At 39.3% G+C, this 21,300-nt stretch overlaps 1 protein-coding gene across 11 annotated transcripts in view; it reads right to left on the reverse strand.

Annotated features, from left to right (window-relative positions):
* The window catches only part of LOC139747372 (polyamine-transporting ATPase 13A3-like), a 113,860-nt gene that overhangs the window by 16,570 nt on the left and 75,990 nt on the right, over window positions 1-21,300 (reverse strand). For 9 of the 11 annotated variants that reach the window (XM_071659615.1, XM_071659614.1, XM_071659612.1 and 6 more), the window contains 5 exons: window positions 18,708-18,938; window positions 15,741-15,947; window positions 14,357-14,451; window positions 11,161-11,289; window positions 6,040-6,194 (listed from right to left, as the gene is read on the reverse strand). In XM_071659615.1, the coding sequence (XP_071515716.1) occupies window positions 6,040-6,194; window positions 11,161-11,289; window positions 14,357-14,451; window positions 15,741-15,947; window positions 18,708-18,938 (817 nt within the window). Of the gene's footprint in view, window positions 1-6,039; window positions 6,195-10,460; window positions 10,612-11,160; window positions 11,290-14,356; window positions 14,452-15,740; window positions 15,948-18,707; window positions 18,939-21,300 lie in introns of those variants that run through there. The other 2 variants (XR_011712383.1, XM_071659613.1) reach the window with 2 other exon arrangements.

Here is a 21,300-nt window from a genome sequence, read left to right on the forward strand (position 1 = left end):
TGGATAGGGAGCTGTGGTTTCAGTGCATTACACAAGACAGCTAGAGACTGAGTGTGAACAAATATGGCCTTTTTTGTCTGTTTTCCTGGTGCTACTTTGCTGAAGTGGGGGGTAGCAATGCTGTTTCCTGTGGGGCAGGGTGGTGACAGGAATGGATGAAGACAAGCAAGTAAGAATATGCAATGTGCATACATGTATATGTCTGTGTATGTGTATGTATATACATGTATATGTTGATATAGATATGTATATGTATGCATATGTGTGTATATGAGCATTTACATATATATATGTTTATACGAGTGGATGGGCCATTCTTTGTCTGTTTCCTGGCGCTACTTGCAGACGCAGGAAATAGCGATTAAGTATAAAAATAATAATAATAATAATAATAATAATAATAATAATAATAATAAGTTGTTAGAAGCAGTGAAAAGTTTTTATCGAGGATGTAAGGCATGTGTACGTGTAGGAAGAGAGGAAAGTGATTGGTTCTCAGTGAATGTAGGTTTGCGGCAGGGGTGTGTGATGTCTCCATGGTTGTTTAATTTGTTTATGGATGGGGTTGTTAGGGAGGTAAGTGCAAGAGTCCTGGAAAGAGGGGCAAGTATGAAGTCTGTTGGGGATGAGAGAGCTTGGGAAGTGAGTCAGTTGTTGTTCGCTGATGATACAGCGCTGGTGGCTGATTCATGTGAGAAACTGCAGAAGCTGGTGACTGAGTTTGGTAAAGTGTGTGGAAGAAGAAAGTTAAGAGTAAATGTGAATAAGAGCAAGGTTATTAGGTACAGTAGGGTTGAGGGTCAAGTCAATTGGGAGGTGAGTTTGAATGGAGAAAAACTGGAGGAAGTGAAGTGTTTTAGATATCTGGGAGTGGATCTGTCAGCGGATGGAACCATGGAAGCGGAAGTGGATCATAGGGTGGGGGAGGGGGCGAAAATTTTGGGAGCCTTGAAAAATGTGTGGAAGTCGAGAACATTATCTCGGAAAGCAAAAATGGGTATGTTTGAAGGAATAGTGGTTCCAACAATGTTGTATGGTTGCGAGGCGTGGGCTATGGATAGAGTTGTGCGCAGGAGGATGGATGTGCTGGAAATGAGATGTTTGAGGACAATGTGTGGTGTGAGGTGGTTTGATCGAGTAAGTAACGTAAGGGTAAGAGAGATGTGTGGAAATAAAAAGAGCGTGGTTGAGAGAGCAGAAGAGGGTGTTTTGAAATGGTTTGGGCACATGGAGAGAATGAGTGAGGAAAGATTGACCAAGAGGATATATGTGTCGGAGGTGGAGGGAACGAGGAGAAGAGGGAGACCAAATTGGAGGTGGAAAGATGGAGTGAAAAAGATTTTGTGTGATCGGGGCCTGAACATGCAGGAGGGTGAAAGGAGGGCAAGAAATAGAGTGAATTGGAGCGATGTGGTATACAGGGGTTGACGTGCTGTCAGTGGATTGAATCAAGGCATGTGAAGCGTCTGGGGTAAACCATGGAAAGCTGTGTAGGTATGTATATTTGCGTGTGTGGACGTGTGTATGTACGTGTGTATGGGGGTTGGGCCATTTCTTTCGTCTGTTTCCTTGCGCTACCTCGCAAACGCGGGAGACAGCGACAAAGTATAAAAAAAAAAAAAAAAAAAAAAAAAATAATAATAATAATAATAATAATAATAATTCTTTCTTTTTCTTTCTTTCATACTATTCGCCATTTCCCACATTAGCGAGGTAGCGTTAAGAACAGAGGACTGGGCCTTAGAGGGAATATCCTCACCTGGCCCCCTTCTCTGTTCCTTCTTTTGGAAAAAAAAAAAAAAAAAAAAAAAAAAAAAAAGAGGGGGGAGGATTTCCAGCCACCCGCTCCCTCCCCTTTTTGTCTCCTTCTACGACACGCAGGGAATACGTGGGAAGTATTCGTTCTCCCCTATCCCCAGGGATATATATATATATATATATATATATATATATATATATATATATATATATATATATATATATATATATATACATATATATATATATACATATATATATATATGTATATATATATATATATATATATATATATATATATATATATATATATATATATATATATATATATATATATATATTTTTTTTTTTTTTTTCTCTTTTTTTCCCTTATACTTTGTCGCCGTCTCCCGCGCTCGCGAGGCAGCGCAAGGAAACAGACGAAAGAAATGGCCCAACCCCCCCCCCCATACACATGCACACACACACGTCCACACAAGCAAACATACACACCCACACAGCCCTCCATGGCCCACCCCAGACGCCCCACATGCCCCGCTCCAACCCACCGACAGCACGCCAACCCCGGCACACCACACCGCTCCAACCCACTCCACTCCCCGCCCTCCCCCCACCCCCCCGCACGCTCAGGCCCCGATCACACAAAATCCCCCTCACTCCACCCCCCACCCCCAATTCGGTCTCCCCCCCCTCCCCGTTCCCCCCCACCTCCGACACACACATCCTCCCGGTCAATCCCTCCCCACTCATCCTCTCCATGTGCCCAAACCACTTCAAAACACCCTCTTCTGCTCTCTCAACCACGCTCCCCCCACTTCCACACATCTCTCCCACCCCCACGTCACTCACCCGATCAAACCACCTCACACCACACACCGTCCCCAAACATCTCACCTCCAGCACATCCATCCTCCCGCGCAACACTCCATCCACAGCCCACGCCTCGCAACCACACAACACTGTTGGAACCACCATTCCCCCAAACACACCCACTCCCGCTCTCTGAGACAATGTTCTCGACCTCCACACACTCTTCAAGGCCCCCAGGACCCCCGCCCCCTCCCTCACCCCACGATCCACCTCCGCCTCCATGGCCCCATCCGCCGCCAGATCCACTCCCAGACATCCAAAACACTTCACTTCCCCCAGCCCCCCTCCACCCAAACTCACCCCCCAACTGACCCGACCCCCAACCCCACTGCACCCAACAACCCCGCTCCCATTCACATTTACTCTCAACTTTCTTCTTCCACACACTTTTCCAAACTCAGTCACCAGCTTCTGCAGTTTCTCACATGAATCAGCCACCAGCGCTGTATCATCAGCGAACAACAACTGACTCACTTCCCAAGCTCTCTCATCCCCAACAGACTTCATACTTGCCCCTCTTTCCAAAACTCTTGCATTCACCTCCCTAACAACTCCATCCATAAACAAATTAAACAACCATGGAGACATCACACACCCCTGCCGCAAACCTACATTCACTGAGAACCAATCACTTTCCTCTCTTCCTACACGTACACATGCCTTACATCCTCGATAAAAACTTTTCACTGCTTCTAATGTTTTATTTTGCATATGAGGGTAGGGTGGGTTGAATCAATAATAATAATAACAATAATAATAATAATAATAATAATAATAATAATAATAATAATAATAATAATAATAATAATTATCCCTGGGGATAGGGGAGAAAGAATACTTCCCACGTATTCCCTGCGTGTCGTAGAAGGCGACTAAAAGGGAAGGGAGCGGGGGCTGGAAATCCTCCCCTCTCGTTTTTTTTTAATTTTCCAAAAGAAGGAACAGAGAAGGGGGCCAGGTGAGGATATTCCCTCAAAGGCCCAGTCCTCTGTTCTTAACGCTACCTCACTATTGTGGGAAATGGCGAATAGTATGAAAAAAAAAATAATAATAATAATAATCACAATATTTATATTCTATATTACAGATACACCAACAAATTTCCAGCAACTGATGGTTCCGTACCTCCTTTAGTCTAGATAAAATCACGTGAGGGAACTTGAAATTACCGTGGCCACCAGACTAGTTTACTGGGTGGCCACAGATGGTGTTGTGTGTTGGGCACGCTTATTTACATTCTTTACATTGCACTTGTTGGTGGTGATACCGCAATTCTGTGAGATTCTTAGCTTATTTTGCTATGGCTTCGAAGACATATGAGAGTGTCAGTCGAGGTGTCAAACATAAACACCAGTCCATATCGATCCATGATAAAGTAGAACTGTTGAAAAAATTGGACCATGGTGTTTCGGTGCATAAGCTGTGTGACATCTATAGTATTAGTTCATCAACTGTTTATGATATAAAGAAGCAAAGGGAGAAAATATTGAAATTCTATGCAGACAGCAATTCCAAGAAGCAAATGACGATTAGAAAAACTATGAAAGATGGTAAGAGCACTGAGCACGATCAAGTGATGATGGAATGGTTTCAACAACGTTGGAGTGCTGGAGTGGACTTGTCAGGTAGCATGATAATGAACCAGGATGAGTTGTTCCAAACAAGAACTTAAATTACAACATGAGCATAACTATAGTGAAGGATGGCTTCAAAGATTCAAGAAGTGTCAAGGAATTTCCATGGATAAAGTGTGCCAAGAAAAGCGGTCTACAAACCACGAAGGAGCTGCCAAGTATGTGGACGAATTTGCAAAACTCGTAGCTGACAAGCACCTCAGTCCTGAGCAGGTGTATAAAGTATTTCATTTATCTATTTAATTTACATTTACTATTTGTTTAATTTAAATTTCTCGCAGTCTATGGTATACTTTAGACACATGGGAGATGTATCATTAGTGGGTTAGAGGTGTGTTGATGAGTCATTATCACATGACCACGGATGTTCTGGTAAAATGGTTAATCTGGCAAGGTTTTGAACCAAGAGTGCTGGAAAATCAGTGGTGTACCTGTATTATACTTGATTGCCATTTCCTGCATGAGCAAGACAGCAACAAGAGCAGATGACTGAGCCTTCCTGGGAAAAATTCCTCATTTGGTTCTTACTCTGCTCCTTCTTTCAGAAAGCAATACAAGAGGAGAGGATTTCTAGCCCCCCATTCCCATTGTTCTTAGTTGTCTTCTTTGAAACACAGGGAATACAAGGGCAGTATTCTTTCTCCTCTATCCTTAGGGATAATCTCTCTCTCTCTCTCTCTCTCTCTCTCTCTCTCTCTCTCTCTCTCTCTCTCTCTCTCTCTTTCTATGTATATATATAATTTATTCCTTTCTTTTTTCATACTTGTTCATCATTTCCCACATTAGCAAAGTAATGTCAGGGATAGACAAAGAAATGCAGTATTACTTTACATCCATTTTCAAGGTATTATGTGCAATGCACCAAAACTAGAGCCCCATATCTAAAACCGAATCCCTCTCCTTTTCCTCACCACTTCTGACACATAAATCCTCTTCGTCAAACTCTCCTCACTCATTCTCTCTATATGTCCAACCATTTCAGCAAACTTTCTTCAGCTTTCTCAACTACATATACATCTATATGACTTCAAGAGCAGTAAAGGATGTGTGGATCAAGTGCTTTACCTGCAGAATGTGTGGGAGAAAAACTTCAAGAAACAGAAGGACTTGTATGTGGCATTGCCATACAGGCTCTGTGGAATGTGTTATGAATATATGGTGTGGAAGGAAAGCTGCCACAAGCAAAGCCAAGTCTTTATTAGGAGAGTAAGGCGTGTGTGTGTAAGCAGGTATAGCGGAAAGTGAGTGGTTCAAGGTGCCACCCTCTCAATCACCACACTTCCATACAACTTACCAGTTGTACTCAACAAATTCATACCTCTATAATTTGAATATTCACTTTTGTTTCTCTTGCCATTAAACAATAACACTATCCAGGAACCCTAACAAGATCCACACATACATTAAAATCCTAACCAATCAACAGTTCCACAGTAAGGACACACAAAATTTCTAGATCAAATATTACAGTCAATGGGTTATCAAAAGTTGGAAAAGTTACAGAAAAATAGAAATATGAAAGAAAGTGGAGCTAAAAAGCTCTAACTTTGAAAAAGGCATTTCACTGTAATATTACTTCAGTGAACAATTTCTTGAATGTTTTAATATCATCAAGTTTCAATATTATACTACTCTTATTGCTATTCTTAATAGTGGTTAACCCAGCAACACATTGTTTCCACTGAAAAGTAAAGCAATCGCTCTAATTTCTGATTCCTAAAGTTACATTAGCTCATGAGAGACAAGGCAGTAAGTCTTATTTCTAATTTCTACTCACCATTGGTGAACATTGATTTCCTAAAAGGCTGTCCTGGGGAGTATGTGACACAAAGGGTTAGATACTGGAAGCTTGACACATAAAAAATTGTAGCAGTCTCCCAGCTCACTACATTATCCTCCTTTCCACTCTCTGTAGGCTTGTTGGGCTCAAACCTTTCAGTAAACAAAAATTAGGTTAAAAATGATTGTTTCCAAACAATGTGAAGGGTGCAAATAACTTGCAGAAATCCAGAAACAAACTAAACTTAAGTGGAAACTTACTTGCTGATGCAAAAATCTAATTCAATCAAATCATTGATTGTAAAAAAAAAAAATATAAGTTTAGATGACATGCAAGTCAAAAATATATTCTACATTCTGTAATTTCCAGTCCCACTGTTTCCCTATGATTAAAAACCTAGCCTCAAAGAATAATTAGGTTCCTTTGAATAAACGATACACTAGCAAAATAACAGTAAGATATGCAAGTATAGTATATTTCTGACATGAGAACCACATTTCCCAATGAGGAGTTTAGCGATCCATAGTTTCTGGATTACTGAATGAACAGTTCTTAACAAAAGTTGTCACTGTATCAAACCTCATTCAAGCTCATTAAGACTAATACAAAAAGATCCCTATCCCAATGATTGTGATCATATCCAATTCCTGGTAGACTATATATATATATATCAACCTCCACTTTTGTATCAGTGTCAAGATTTTCTGTTTAACACCTTACCCTCCCCTTTATATAGCCACATTCATGTATGTATCAGTATTTTCTCTGTATGTCTTCCATTTCTGAATACAGCTAATTTTTCATGAAAGACTTAAATTTGTCATGACACTATCTTGCTTAAGCAGGAAAAAGAATTAGAGCATGGTTATTAGGTTCAGTAGGGTTGTGGGACAAATAAATTGGGATGTAAGTTTAAATGGAGAAAAATTGGAGGAGTGACGTGTTTTAGATATCTGATGGTGGACTTAATGAATGGAACTGTGGAAGTGAGTCACAGGGTGGGGGAGGGGGCAAAGGTTCTGGGAGCGATGAAGAATGTGTGGAGAGAGAATGTTATCTCGGAGAGCAAAAATGGGTATGTTTGAAGGAATAGTATTTCCAACAATGTTACATGGTTACAAGGCATGAGCTATTGATAGGGTTGTACAGAGGAGGGTGGATGTGTTGAAAATGAAAAGTTTGAGGACAATATGTGGTGTGAGGTGGTTTGACCAAGTAAGTAATGAAAGGGTGAGGGAGATGTGTGGAAATAAAAAGAGTGTGGTTGAGAGAGCAGAAGAGGGTGTGTTGAAATGGTTTGGACATATGGAGAGAATGAGTGAGGAAAGATTGACAAAGAGGATATATGTATCAGAGGTGGAGGGAACAAGGAGAAGTGGGAGACCAAACTGGAGGTGGAAGGATGGAGTAAAAAAGATTCTGAGTGATTGAGGCCTGAATATACAGGAGGGTGAGAAGTATGCAAGTAACAGAGTGAACTGGAACGATGTGGTATGCTGGGGTCAACGTGCTGTCAATGGACTGAACTAAGGCGTGTGAAACGTCTGGGGTAAACCATAGAAAGGTCTGTGGGGCCTGGATGTGGATAGGGAGCTGTGGTTTCAGTGTATTACACATGACAGCTAGAGACTGAGAGTGAACAAATGTGGGCTTTTTTTGTCTGTTTTTCTGGCACTACCTTGCTGAAGCAGGGGGTAGCAATGCTGTATCCTGTGGGGCGGAGGTAGTGCCAGGAATGGATGATGGCAAGCAAGAATGAACATGTACATGTGTGTATATATATATATATATATATATATATATATATATATATATATATATATATATATATATATATATATATTTATATATATAGTATTAAGAATATATGGTGTGGGAGGCAAGTTGTTAGAAGCAGTGAAAAGTTTTTATCGAGGATGTAAGGAATGTGTACATGTAGGAAGAGAGGAAAGTGATTGGTTCTCAGTGAATGTAGGTTTGCGGCAGGGGTGTGTGATGTCTCCATGGTTGTTTAATTTGTTTATGGATGGGGTTGTTAGGGAGGTAAATGCAAGAGTTTTGGAAAGAGGGGCAAGTATGAAGTCTGTTGGGGATGAGAGAGCTTGGGAAGTGAGTCAGTTGTTGTTCGCTGATGATACAGCACTGGTGGCTGATTCATGTGAGAAACTGCAAAAGCTGGTGACTGAGTTTGGTAAAGTGTGTGAAAGAAGAAAGTTAAGAGTAAATGTGAATAAGAGCAAGGTAATTAGGTACAGTAGGGTTGAGGGTCAAGTCAATTGGGAGGTAAGTTTGAATGGAGAAAAACTGGAGGAAGTAAAGTGTTTTAGATATCTGGGAGTGGATCTGGCAGCGGATGGAACCATGGAAGCGGAAGTAGATCATAGGGTGGGGGAGGGGGCGAAAATCCTGGGAGCCTTGAAGAATGTGTGGAAGTCGAGAACATTATCTCCAAAAGCAAAAATGGGTATGTTTGAAGGAATAGTGGTTCCAACAATGTTGTATGGTTGCGAGGCGTGGACTATGGATAGAGTTGTGCGCAGGAGGATGGATGTGCTGGAAATGAGATGTTTAAGGACAATGTGTGATGTGAGGTGGTTTGATCGAGTAAGTAACGTAAGGGTAAGAGAGATGTGTGGAAATAAAAAGAGCGTGGTTGAGAGAGCAGAAGAGGGTGTTTTGAAATGGTTTGGTCACATGGAGAGAATGAGTGAGGAAAGATTGACCAAGAGGATATATGTGTCGGAGGTGGAGGGAACGAGGAGAAGAGGGAGACCAAATTGGAGGTGGAAAGATGGAGTGAAAAAGATTTTGTGTGATCGGGGCCTGAACATGCAGGAGGGTGAAAGGAGGGCAAGGAATAGAGTGAATTGGTGCGATGTGATATACCGGGGTTGATGTGCTGTCAGTGGATTGAATCAAGGCATGTGAAGCGTCTGGGGTAAACCATGGAAAGCTGTGTAGGTATGTATATTTGCGTGTGTGGACGTATGTATATACATGTGTATGGGGGTGGGTTGGGCCATTTCTTTCGTCTGTTTCCTTGCGCTACCTCGCAAACGCGGGAGACAGCGACAAAGTATAAAAAAAAAAAAAATATATATATATATATATATATATATATATATATATATATATATATATATATATATATATATATATGTCTGTGTATGTGTATATGATGATATGTATATGTTGATATTATATGTATATGCATGTATGTGTGCGCATATGGGCATTTACATATATGAGTGGATGGGCCATTCTTCGTCTGTATCTTGGCGCTACCTCACTGACGCAAAAGACGGTGAACAAATATAATAATAGTAATAATAATAATAATAATAATAATAATAATAATAATAATAGTAATAACAAAGAGGATATATGTGTCAGAGGTGGAGGGAACGAGAAGTGGGAGACCAAACTGGAGGTGGAAGGATGGAGTGAAAAAGATTTTGAGCAATCAGGGCCTGAACATGCAGGAGGGTGAAAAGCATGCAAGGAATGGAGTAAATTGGAATGATGTGGTATACCAGGGTCGACGTGCTGTCAATGGATTAAACCAGGGCATGTGAAGCGTCTGGGGTAAAATGGAAAGTTTTGTGGGGCCTGGATGTGGAAAGGTAGCTGTGATTTCGGTGCATTATACATGACAGCTAGAGACTATGTGTGAACGAATGTGGTCTTTGTTATCTTTTTCTTGCGCTACCTTGCACGTGTGCGGGGGAGGGGGGAGTCATTTCATGTGTGGCGGGGTGGCGACGGGAATGAATAAAGGCAGCAAGTATGAATTATGTACATGTGTATATATGTATATGTCTGCATATGTATCTATATGTATATGTTGAAATGTATAGGTATGTATATGTGCGTGTGGACGTGTATGTATATACATGCGTACATGGGTGGGTTAGGCCATTCTTTCATCTGTTTCCTTGCGCTACCTCGCTAATGCAGGAGACAGCGACAAAATATAACAAAAATAATTTTTTTTTTTTTTTTCATACTATTCGCCATTTCCCGCGATAGCGAGGTAGCGTTAAGAACAGAGGACTGGGCCTTTGAGGGAATATCCTCACCTGGCCCCTTTCTCTGTTCCTTCTTTTGGAAAATTAAAAAAAAACGAGAGGGGAGGATTTCCAGCCCCCCGCAGGAATAATAATAATGATAACAACAGAGGGAAATGGATTAATTTGGTAAATGGGGGGAGAGGGGGCAATGTGCTGTCAAACAGGACACATGAAGCAAAATAAACTGTGGAATAGTCTATGGAGTTTAGCTGTGGATGGTAGGGTTTGTTTTATGTGAAATACACGCGAGAGGTAGAAGGTGGATGTGTGTAAAGGCAACGGAGTAACAACAAAGCACTAATATGAGAAATGCATAGGGAAGCACATAAGGTTTTTTGAGGACACTACCTCCTTGGTGTAGCAATAGCAATGCTGAGCAAGACACACTCATAGGCCACCTAGAGTCAAGTGCATTGGTTTGGATCCTGGTTGCAACAGTCAGTCCAAAGTCAAGCCAGCCATTCATCCACCCTTAAGGGTTGGTCGATAAGATGGGTACCTGACTCAGGATAAGGTATAAATATATATATATATAAAATGAATGAGATGGCCCTGATTAGGGCCTTAGTTGCCCAAGTTGTCTCAGCTAAAATAGGAAAAAAATGGAATAAATCCAATAAGCCACTTCCACATTCAAGCAAGCCATAAAGATACACTAATATGATAAAAGTAAGATGGATGGGTACATAAATATACAAACTGATGCACAAACAAGAAAATAACATGAAGTCAGTCCTACACTCTCTCTGCAAAGAAGATTTAGGAACAAGAAAGCTTCAAGAATCTGCAAGTTCTCATTCAGAGGTGGATGAGGCATGAGCTATCACTAGAAGGAATTCAACTTTCAGGCAAAAGATATCTTTTGTAAAGCATAAAGGGTTCTCAACTATATATTTTCACATGCAACTTTCAAAGATCAAGACATCAATTAAAAAACAACAACCAAATTATGTAGGTTCTAATTTACAAAGCATAATATTTACAAAAAATAATAAATTCTCTACAACAAACAATTAAATTTATAAACAAAATCAAGTATCATACATACCAAGGTTGTTTCAAAAGATAAAAATATGCGATGACTTGGAAAAGGATCACAAGGAATATCTGTGACAGGATGGAAAGCAAGTTGATGGCACCCAGCAGGTTACCTAGTGGTTTTTGTACTACAAGTTCACTGGAAACAAAAGAATGTACAATATCATCATGTCATCCTAACTCAGCTCTTTCATTATCATGTATCATATACTGTGATATAAGTAGTAACTAGACGTTGGTGGTAAGTTACAGGAATTACAAGATCCAAATTCTCAAACACTTGGTATGCATATAAATTTTCTATCCATCTAAGCACCAATGCTGCATTTTCCCATATTCATAGCAGGATGGTATATGCACAATCTTTTCCACACATTATGGTAACCAAACAAAGCACAACTTCAAATATAGACAAACCAAAAGTAACAAATGTAATACTTCACAGAGATTCTCCATGTTGACATGTCTACAACATCAAAGTTCTCCTCACTGGTTTTGAGTAGCTGAATTCTGTAGTAGCTGGATATATACAGCATACAGTATAGGAAATATACAGCGGTAAAATGAATAAGCTCCTTAGGAATTTCTGACTCCATTTGATAAGCATGAAAAGTTTTTGAATGCTGTTACCAGCTTTTATAATGGAAGTTCTACATGTGTATGGGACAGCAAGAAAATGTGGGTACACATGAGAGTGAGTGGTTTCAAATAAATGTGGGAGTACATTAAGGCTGTGTAATGTCATTTTGGATGTCTGTTAATCTTATGGATGGGGTACTACATTAGATGAGCTCGAGGTAGGGTGCCTGTGGTGTAATACTTAAATCACAAGGAAACAGAATCCTCATTGCCATAGTTGTATATGGATGCTGCTGTCCTGTTATCATCATCAGAGGAAAAAAAAAACATGGGCTACTACAATGATTTATAAAGGAGGAGGATGCTGAAACTGGTTGTAAATAAAAGAATGATTAGTTATTGAATGAGATGGAAGATCACACTGCACCACCAACCTGTATGGTGAAGAGTTGGAAGCTGTAAATGACTAAGTATCTCGGAGTAATGTCAGTAAGAATGGTAATGGAAAAGCTGAAGTTGACAAAAAGGGCAAGCAAAAGAGAAAAGATGGAGTAGCATTGAAAGCTATGGTGAATGGAAAAGATATAAACAGTGCGTGCAGGACAACTGTATGAAGTACTTTTGCCAACTCTGATGCATAGATGTAAAAACTAAAGTTTAATTCAAAGAGGCCATGGCATGTTAAAATAAGAGCAGAAGAGATGAGTAACTTGCATAGAATAGTTGGAGTCAGGAAGATATATACAATGAACAAGGAACACATGAGAAGGATACATGACATTACAAAATCATAAGAAAGGCAGAGTTTAGAGTCTTTCAAATGTTATAGCCATGTTGAATGCACTGCAAGTGATAGGTTAGTCTAAATGATAAATAACAGTAAAGTCAAAAGAACGAGGATGAAAAGTATACCATGCGAGACATGAACAGATGAAGTGGGAAAACTGATTAGTGTCGGGATATTTCAGATGAAAATATTAGAGGAATAACTGGATATTAAATGCAACAAGCCTTCAAGAAAATTGAATACTCCCCACTTGACTCCTTCTTCTGTTTCCTCTTTTAGAATTTTAGATAAATGAAGGGAAGGGTTTCCAGCCCCCAGTGTATGTATATATATGTGTGCACGAGTGGATAGGGTCTTTCAATGTTTGTTTCCTGGCGCTAGCTCGCTAACGCAGGTAAAGCGATCAAGTAACCAGGGCATGTGAAACGTCTGGGGTAAACCATGGAAAGTTCTGTGGGGCCTGGATGTGGAAAGGGAGCTGTGGTTTCGGTGCATTATTACATGACAGCTAGAGACTGAGTGTGAACGAATGGGGCCTTTGTTGTCTTTTCCTACACTACCTTGCACACATGAAGGGGGAGGGGGTTGTTATTCCATGTGTGGCGGAGTGGCGATGGGAATAAATAAAGGTAGACAGTATGAATTGTGTACATGTGTATATATGTATATGTCTGTGTGTGTATATATAGTGTACATTGAGATCTTTCTTTCTTTCATACTATTCGCCATTTCCCGCGTCAGCGAGGTAGCGTTAAGAACAGAGGACTGGGCCTCTGAGGAAACATCCTCATCCAGCCCCCTTCTCTGTTCCTTCCTTTGGAAAAAAAAAAAAAAAAAAAAAAAAAAAAGAGAGGGGAGGATTTCCAGCCCCTCGCTCCCTTCCCTTTTAGTCGCCTTCTACGACACGCAGGGAATACGTGGGAAGTATTCTTTCTCCCCTATCCCCAGGGAAAAAGTGTACATTGAGATGTATAGGTATATATATTTGCGTGTGTGGACGTGTATGTATATACATGTGTATGTGGGTGGGTTGGGCCATTCTTTCGTCTGTTTCCTTGCGCTACCTCGCTAACGCGGGAGACAGCAACAAAGCAAAATAAATAAATAAAAATAAAATAATAATAATAAATGCAATGAAGGTGGTGTGAATGGAAATGTTGGTCTCACTTGTTAAGCCAACTTCAAGTGATCCAATTCATACAACTGGGAATAGGGTAATGATATGTAGAGAGAGAGAGTGAATAGCTTGACAAAAAGAGAGATAGTGAATAAAGTGACAGAAAGACAGATAAATAAATAGATAAGGACAAACAGATACATAGATAGACAGATAGACAGACAGAAAGATATAGATAAACAGACAGATGTAAATAGAAAAAATTAAAACACTAAGAATGGCCAGAATAAAAAGGAATAATTTTCACAAGATACTGGAAGTTTCAAGCATGTAGGTTGACCACTTGAAGAGATTCTAGTATGCTTTAAGGACAGAAAAAGATAATCCAGGAGAAAATATAGGCCTACAAAATGACAGTCTGAGGAACAATAATTTTCAGTGGATATGAGCTGACAGGTAGGTTTGATTCCAATGCATTATTCAGGACAGATGAAAATAAAGGGAAAATGGAGGCCAGTGGCAAAAAAATTTTCCTCTTCACAATCATTATAACTTCCCTACAGCTGTACTTCACTGGGTGACTGACATCAACTGATTCAACTTTTCATTCACTTATACAGAATAAAAGATGTGAAAATAGTGATGAACAGCTTCAAGTTTTTCTGTGTAATACAGGTTTAAATGGTGTTTACAATTATTCCTACAAAGTATCATTTTGCTTACAGACTTGGTCCTGTGTAGCCCATGAAGACTGCAAGAACAGTCACGATGAAAAGGTCAATATAGAGGAACTGAGGATCAGAGAGATTGGTGTAAGCCTGGAAACAGAAAAAGGTATTTAAAAAGTGTTACATAACTCCCATACATTTCTATATCACTACAAGATCCTGACAAATTAAGTTCTAGAACAACATCAATTCAATTTCATTCATTTTGATGAAGAAAGCATTTTGATCCAATGCATGTGATACAATAAAAATATAGTACAGTACAAGATATGACAGCTTCATATAAGTTGACAGAAAAATCACCTCATAACAATTTTCTCCTCCTGGAATAATTGAAAGGAACATATATTCTTGTTGAATCAAAACATGTAAAACAATGAAGTTCAAAGATTCTATTACTATATATATAAAGTAAGTGCCACATCTGATCACATAAAAACAGTAAAAATGTTGAGAACAACTTCAAATGGCTACACAAGTGAAAGTTCAAAGTACAAAGAAATCACAGACTTGAGAAAAAAAAAAGTGATCACAAAATGAGACATCACAGGAATACATCCCTTTCCACTGAAAAGAGTCAATAACTCACTCACTCACAAAACCTCTCTCTCTCGCTCTGCATGTGCAAACAGTTAACAACAACTAAGTGTCTGCTCTGACTAAGATCTTACGATTATTGAAACAAAGGCTTAGAAGTGTTACAGGAAAGGAAGTGTTACAGTATAATAAGGAACTGCAAAAGAACAGTGAAAAAATAAAAACAAATACCAAATAAAAAACACATGCAGCCTGCAACTGTTGCTATAACAGAAAAGAGCCATAACACAATCCTGAAAAATAGCTAAAAAAAAAACTTTGAAATAACAGAACAAATTACAAAGAATAGAGTTTGTATAGATCAACAATTACTGAAAGTATAATGAGAACATATCCTGAATACATCCCATAAAGTATTCCACTCGACTCTGTCATACATCTTCCCCAGATCCATAAAAGCTGCATAAAACTCCATACCTTTTGCTGGATAGTTTTCCAACTTTATTTTCACCATAAAAATCTGACATACACATCACCAGTCTCCTCCTTAAACCCTTGTTCCTAACTCATTCTGCAATCAGTCACTTCCATCACCCTATCAATCAACACTCTTGCACACATAGTTCCTTAACTTACTTAATCTCCTATAACTGCTACATAAATCCTTTGCTCTACTTCAATCTACATCTACTGAAACAGGTGAAAGATAAGTTGCAGAACAATAAAAATCCCAAGAAGCAAACTTTGAATCTTACTTAACTTCACACTGGTCATTTTCTTTTTTAGCATCTCAAGATTTTATTGCACAAGCTTTCATGATGCAGTTGGATGGTATAACTCACCGAGTATAAGATGAGGACAGAAACAAACTGGATGATGCTATAGAGAGCCATGTACTTGAAAACAGAGAAGTTTGTAGTAAGTGCACACCGGCCCTCACACACAATGTGAGGCACACATTCAATGTTGTTGGTATGGGAGGTGAAGGGAGCTGCCACACTAGCTTCAGCTTCAGACAAAGAGATGCCTACATGAGCCGTTTTCAGTGCCTGGAGAAAACATATTACAGTAATGTATTTGAGCATTATGTGAATATAAATATATGGGTAATACGGAGATCGATGACTCTAGAATAGGAACTCTCAATTATAACCTAGAAGAGGGGTTGTCAAATGACTACTGGACTCTGAATCAGTAATGATGATGAAATCTCAAGGTAGATGTTAAGATCTACTCAAAACTTGATCACTCACACAGAGTATCTGAACAGCATTTCCTGTAATCCTAAACATCTTAAGCCTTCAAATACTCCATACTGCATCAGCAAGTTGTCAAATTTTCTTTGCATTCACCTATTCCCACTGCATATTATGTTTCATTTCTTCAATCAACTTTCTCATCTTCAAATAGAAATATACTGCCATTAAGGCTTGAAGAGGAATCCCACACAATGTTACCAGATGCTATAGCCTAATATCCTTCTATACCCTGGTCAGTCTGTGTGAAGTCAAGGAAGCCTGAACAAGAGCTGCACCCATATGTATCATTAAAATTTTTGATGCTATAACAGTCTTACAAGATACTAAATATTAATAATGAGCACTCTTTGGAATAAAATTTGTTTAGGTCAAAGCACTTCAAAAATACCATACATCTCTACATATGTTTGAGAGTGCTACTGGAGTACCTCAAATACCTGAAAACAGCAGTAAAAGTTAAAGGGCATGTAACATATGTAAACAATGCTTCAGTTAGTTTAATTGTACAACATATAAATTGGTTTAGAAAATCATGTTCTAGTTAATAACAAGAACAAAGAACTAATTATGACAAGGCCACTTGAGTAACAAAATAACAGAGATGATTTATCAAAGGATTAATGGAAGACATGGTGTAGTCAATACTTTATGCATGGCAAAGAAACAGTTCAAAGCATGCACAGGAGAGAAAGCATGCAGAAAGAGTTGAAAAAGATCCCCTGAAAATAGGATACTGTAAGAAAGGTTGATAAAATACAAAAGGAAAATATGTAAAAAGAAATTAACCCCATCTCTTATCATCCCAAGTACAATCAGGCTAAGCTTTTATACAAATAATTATCTCAATCTATCCCTGGGGATAGGGGAGAAAGAATACTTCCCACGTATTCCCTGCGTGTCGTAGAAGGTGACTAAAAGGGGAGGGAGCGGGGGGCTGGAAATCTTCCCCTCTTTTTTTTTTTCTTCCAAAAGAAGAAAAAGAGAAGGGAGCCAGGTGAGGATGTTCCCTCAAAGGCCAGAGCTGAGTTGAAAGCTGTCCCAATGTAACCTCCAAACTTGACACTATTGCCCTACACCACAGTGTTGATTCCCTTTCTCTCTTCTATGAGAATTACTTTCGTTTCTGTTCCCAAGAGCTGGTTGCTTTCGTACCCCCACCACTAGCCAGACCACTCAGTAGTCGTCAAGCTGCTGTGTCGCTTGATTACTATGTGGCTATCGACAAGTTAAGGTTGGGCCGTTGTGATAATCGCTTCTCTGACCCACACAACTAAGGGTTTGGAACTCTCTACCTCCTCCTTTGTTCTTAACGCTACCTTGCTAATGCGGGAAATGGCAAATAGTAAGAAATAAATAAAAAAAAATTATCTCAATCTAACTCAGATCACTTGTATGTATTCTGAAAATCATTATCAATGAGGTAACTTACGTAGGGCTCCAGATACAAATTCCCTGTGCATGAGAGCACAGCAACTGTTATTTCTCTCAGTACGTGGCACCACAAACATTAATTTACATCTGCAGATGACACCAAGGCAATGTGTCTCTCAGAGGAGGTGGAAGTGTCTGAATTATGTCTGCTTGCTTTTGCACTGTTTTTCACCCCCAGTATAAAAATGATGATGATGAGGAGACAAGCTCTGACTTGTATAGTCCATAATTTATTCACGTGCAGACAACAAGAAGGTGAGGCATCTTTCAGAGTAGAGGTGAAAGTCTGGCATATTTCTGCTTCCCTTTCCACTGTTTTTCATCCCCAAGTTACAAAATAATGATGAATATGACAGTGATGACTATGCAGATACACTAAGGAAGATAATACTTTCAGATAATACAAACTCCATCTCGAAAAATCCAGCTGATGGCATGAGGTGGAGCATAGTAAAGACATCTTTACCTCTTATTGTGCCTACTCAACCATTTGCTTTTGATGGTAATAACCCTGTCCTCAATTCAACTGATGCACAGCAGAATATGTTGCAGTACCTCTACAGTTTCCTTGACACAGTATAAATTGGATGACATGAAAGCTGAAGGGATAAATAGGTATGCAATACCATGGTTGATAGTAACATTACAGGATAATGGAAGTGACAAATGGTACCCTACTATAAGTAGTGAATGAGCAGACTTTATGCATTTCCTTGAAAAGTAGTCATTTTTCTTTACTTTTCCAAATGTCTTTTTACAATCTAAAAATACATAAAAGTACACTTTCTATTTCTTACAATCATTTTTGTATTTGCTGAACTGAAAGTCACAGTAACTGTGTATTTCAATATGTAATATTCATTAAAAAATGAGCAATGCAACAAAAAAAAAATTGTGTAAAGGAAGAACTTAAGAGGTTACCATATAAAGTAAGAACAACAGTCATACATGAACTTGGGCATAACACATTATCCAACTACCATGAATTACAATTTACCTATACTGCATGTTAAAATCCATAATATCATGAACGGAGACCATTATTTACCACAGGAGACAAATAGTATGGTCAACTGGATTTATCTAAACACATCAATATACAAACTATGTAAATCTTACCCCACAGTCATTTGCACCATCTCCACACATGGCCACGATATAGTCAATGGCCTGTAATTCCTCCACAAGTTGGGTTTTTTGGTCAGGTGACATTCGAGCAAATACTGTCCCATGTGCAATGATCCTTGGTATATGATCTTGAAAGTGCTGGCATATCAAAGCCCAGGCCTTGCCATTCACAGCCAAATGATACTTTGGATTACTCACTTCCACGTTGACAGAGCCACAATTCTAAAACAGAAATAAAAGTTCCAGTTCTAAAAACATGAGATCTAAATGTATTTTACATTTATAAGCGGAGGAAACACATGCCTAGGTTGCCAAATGGTCATGGTAGCCAGTCAACATATATATGGAGAGCAGACAACTAAAACTAAGGGACTGCCTACTTCCCAAGAAACAAGGTCCTGGGATTTGGCAAACAACTTGAAATCACTGAGAACCATCAATCTGGTGTTAAGCTGTCCATGAAATTCCTAGCTTGCCCCATTATGCAGTGTGTGTGCTTAGGTAATCAATGGCTCTTAGCCTAAACATGTAAGGTATAAGGAGAACATGAAGAAAATGAAGTACTTTAGGTAACAAGCAGTGAAATTGGCAGTATTTGGAACCATGAGTACTGAAGTGAGCCTAGGGTGGGAGATGGGGCTGACGCACCAGGTGCATTGAGGAATGAATGTGTTGAAGGAGAGGCGAGTGTCTTTTAGGGCAAACATAGGTATGTCTGAGGGTATAGCAGTCCCATCAGTGTTGTTCTGATTTGAATATTAGGCCCTGAATGCTAAAGAACAGAAGAGGGTGATATGATGGAAACGACATACCTATGAACAATATGTGGTGTAAAGTTTATTGATAATATAAGAAATGAACTTGTAAGTACAAAGTGTGGGAGGAAATGCAGTATTTTTGAGACAGCTAACCAAAATGTGCTGAAATTCAAACAAAGGGAAAGGATGAGTAAAGAGACTAAAAAAGTAGATTATTGTATATGTCAAAAGTGGAGGGAGGATGGGCAAGAGGGGAGAACCAAGAAGATGAAAGGATGGGCCTAAAAAGGTTTTGTGGTATCAGAGTCTGAACATTCAGAAGAGATTCCCTCTGCCAGTGGCCTGATAAGGGTGAGGGATGAAAGGCTAAGAAGCAGCACTGGGGCTTACGAGCTATGAAGACCCTTTAACCATGGCTACCTACTTGAAGGAGTTCCCAAAGGGATTGGGCATCAAGAGATATAGACAGATATATAGATATTAAGATTCTAGCTTTGCAGTACTATACAAATGAGGCTATTCTTTGTCTATTCTGGGAACACGATGCTAATATGAGAAATTCAGAACAAGTACAAAAAAAATACATATATATGTGGCATGAAAAAGGAGGGAGATGGGCAGATTAAAAAGTGTAGTGAGTGGTAAGATGAAGAAGTAAAGTTGTCAAAGAGAAAAGAGAGGCATTTGGACGAAACTTACAAAGAAAGAGTGCAAATGACTAGATGTATAAAAGAAAGAGGTAGGAGATCAAGAGGAAGGTGCAAGCATTGAAAAAGAGGGCAAATGAGAACTGGGGCGAGAGAGTATCATTAAACTTTAGGAAGAATAAAAAGATGTTTTGGAAGGAGGTATATAATGTGCAAAAGACAAGAGAACAAATTGGAACATCATTTAAGGGGGCATGGGGGAAGTGATAACAGGTAGTGATGGAGTGAAGAGGAGATGGAGTGAGTATTTTGAAGGAATGTTCAATGGTGTTTTGGTTGGGGTGGTGTGTGAAGTGAGAGAGTCAGGGAGACTGGTTTGGTGAATAGGGAAGAGTTGGTGAAAGCCTTGCAGATGAAATCTGGCAAGGCAGTGGGAGTGGATGGTATTGCAGTTGCATTTATCAAGGAAGACTGTGACTGTGTTATTCATTGGTTGGCAAGGATATTCATTGTATGTATGGATCATATGGAAGTGCCTGAAGATTGGCAGAATGCATGTATAGTGCCACTATACAAAGGCAAAGGAGATAAAGGTGAGTGTTCAAACTACAGAAGAATAAAGTTGTTGAGTATAACTGGAAAATTGTATGGGAGGGTACTGACGGAAAGGGTGAAGGCATGTACGGAGCATCAAATTGGGGAGGAGCAGTGTGGTTTCATTAGAGGTTGAGGATGTGTGGATCAGGTGTGTACTCTGAAGAATGTATGCGAGAAATACTTAGAAAAAAAAAGATGGAATTATTTTATTATTTATTTATTTATTTATTTATTTATTAGATGGAATTTATATGTGGAATTTATGGTTCTGGAGAAGGTTTATGATAGGGTTGATAGAGATGCTTTGTGGAAAGTTTTAAAATAGATGGTGTGGGAGGTAAGTTGCTAGAAGCAGAGAAGTTTTTATCACGATTGTAAGGCATGTATACAAGTAGGAAGAGAGGAAAATGATTAGTTCCCAGTGAAGGTCAGTCTGTGGCAGGGATGTGTGATGTTACCATGGTTGTTAAATTTGTTTATGGATGGGGTGGTTAAGAAGGTAAATGCAAAAGTTTTGGAAAGAGGGTCAAGTATGCAGTCTGTTGGGGATGAGAGGGTCTGAGAAGTGTCATTTGTTGTTTG

The sequence above is a fragment of the Panulirus ornatus genome, chromosome 68 (assembly GCF_036320965.1).
Source record: "Panulirus ornatus isolate Po-2019 chromosome 68, ASM3632096v1, whole genome shotgun sequence".
Lineage (NCBI taxonomy): Eukaryota > Metazoa > Arthropoda > Malacostraca > Decapoda > Palinuridae > Panulirus > Panulirus ornatus.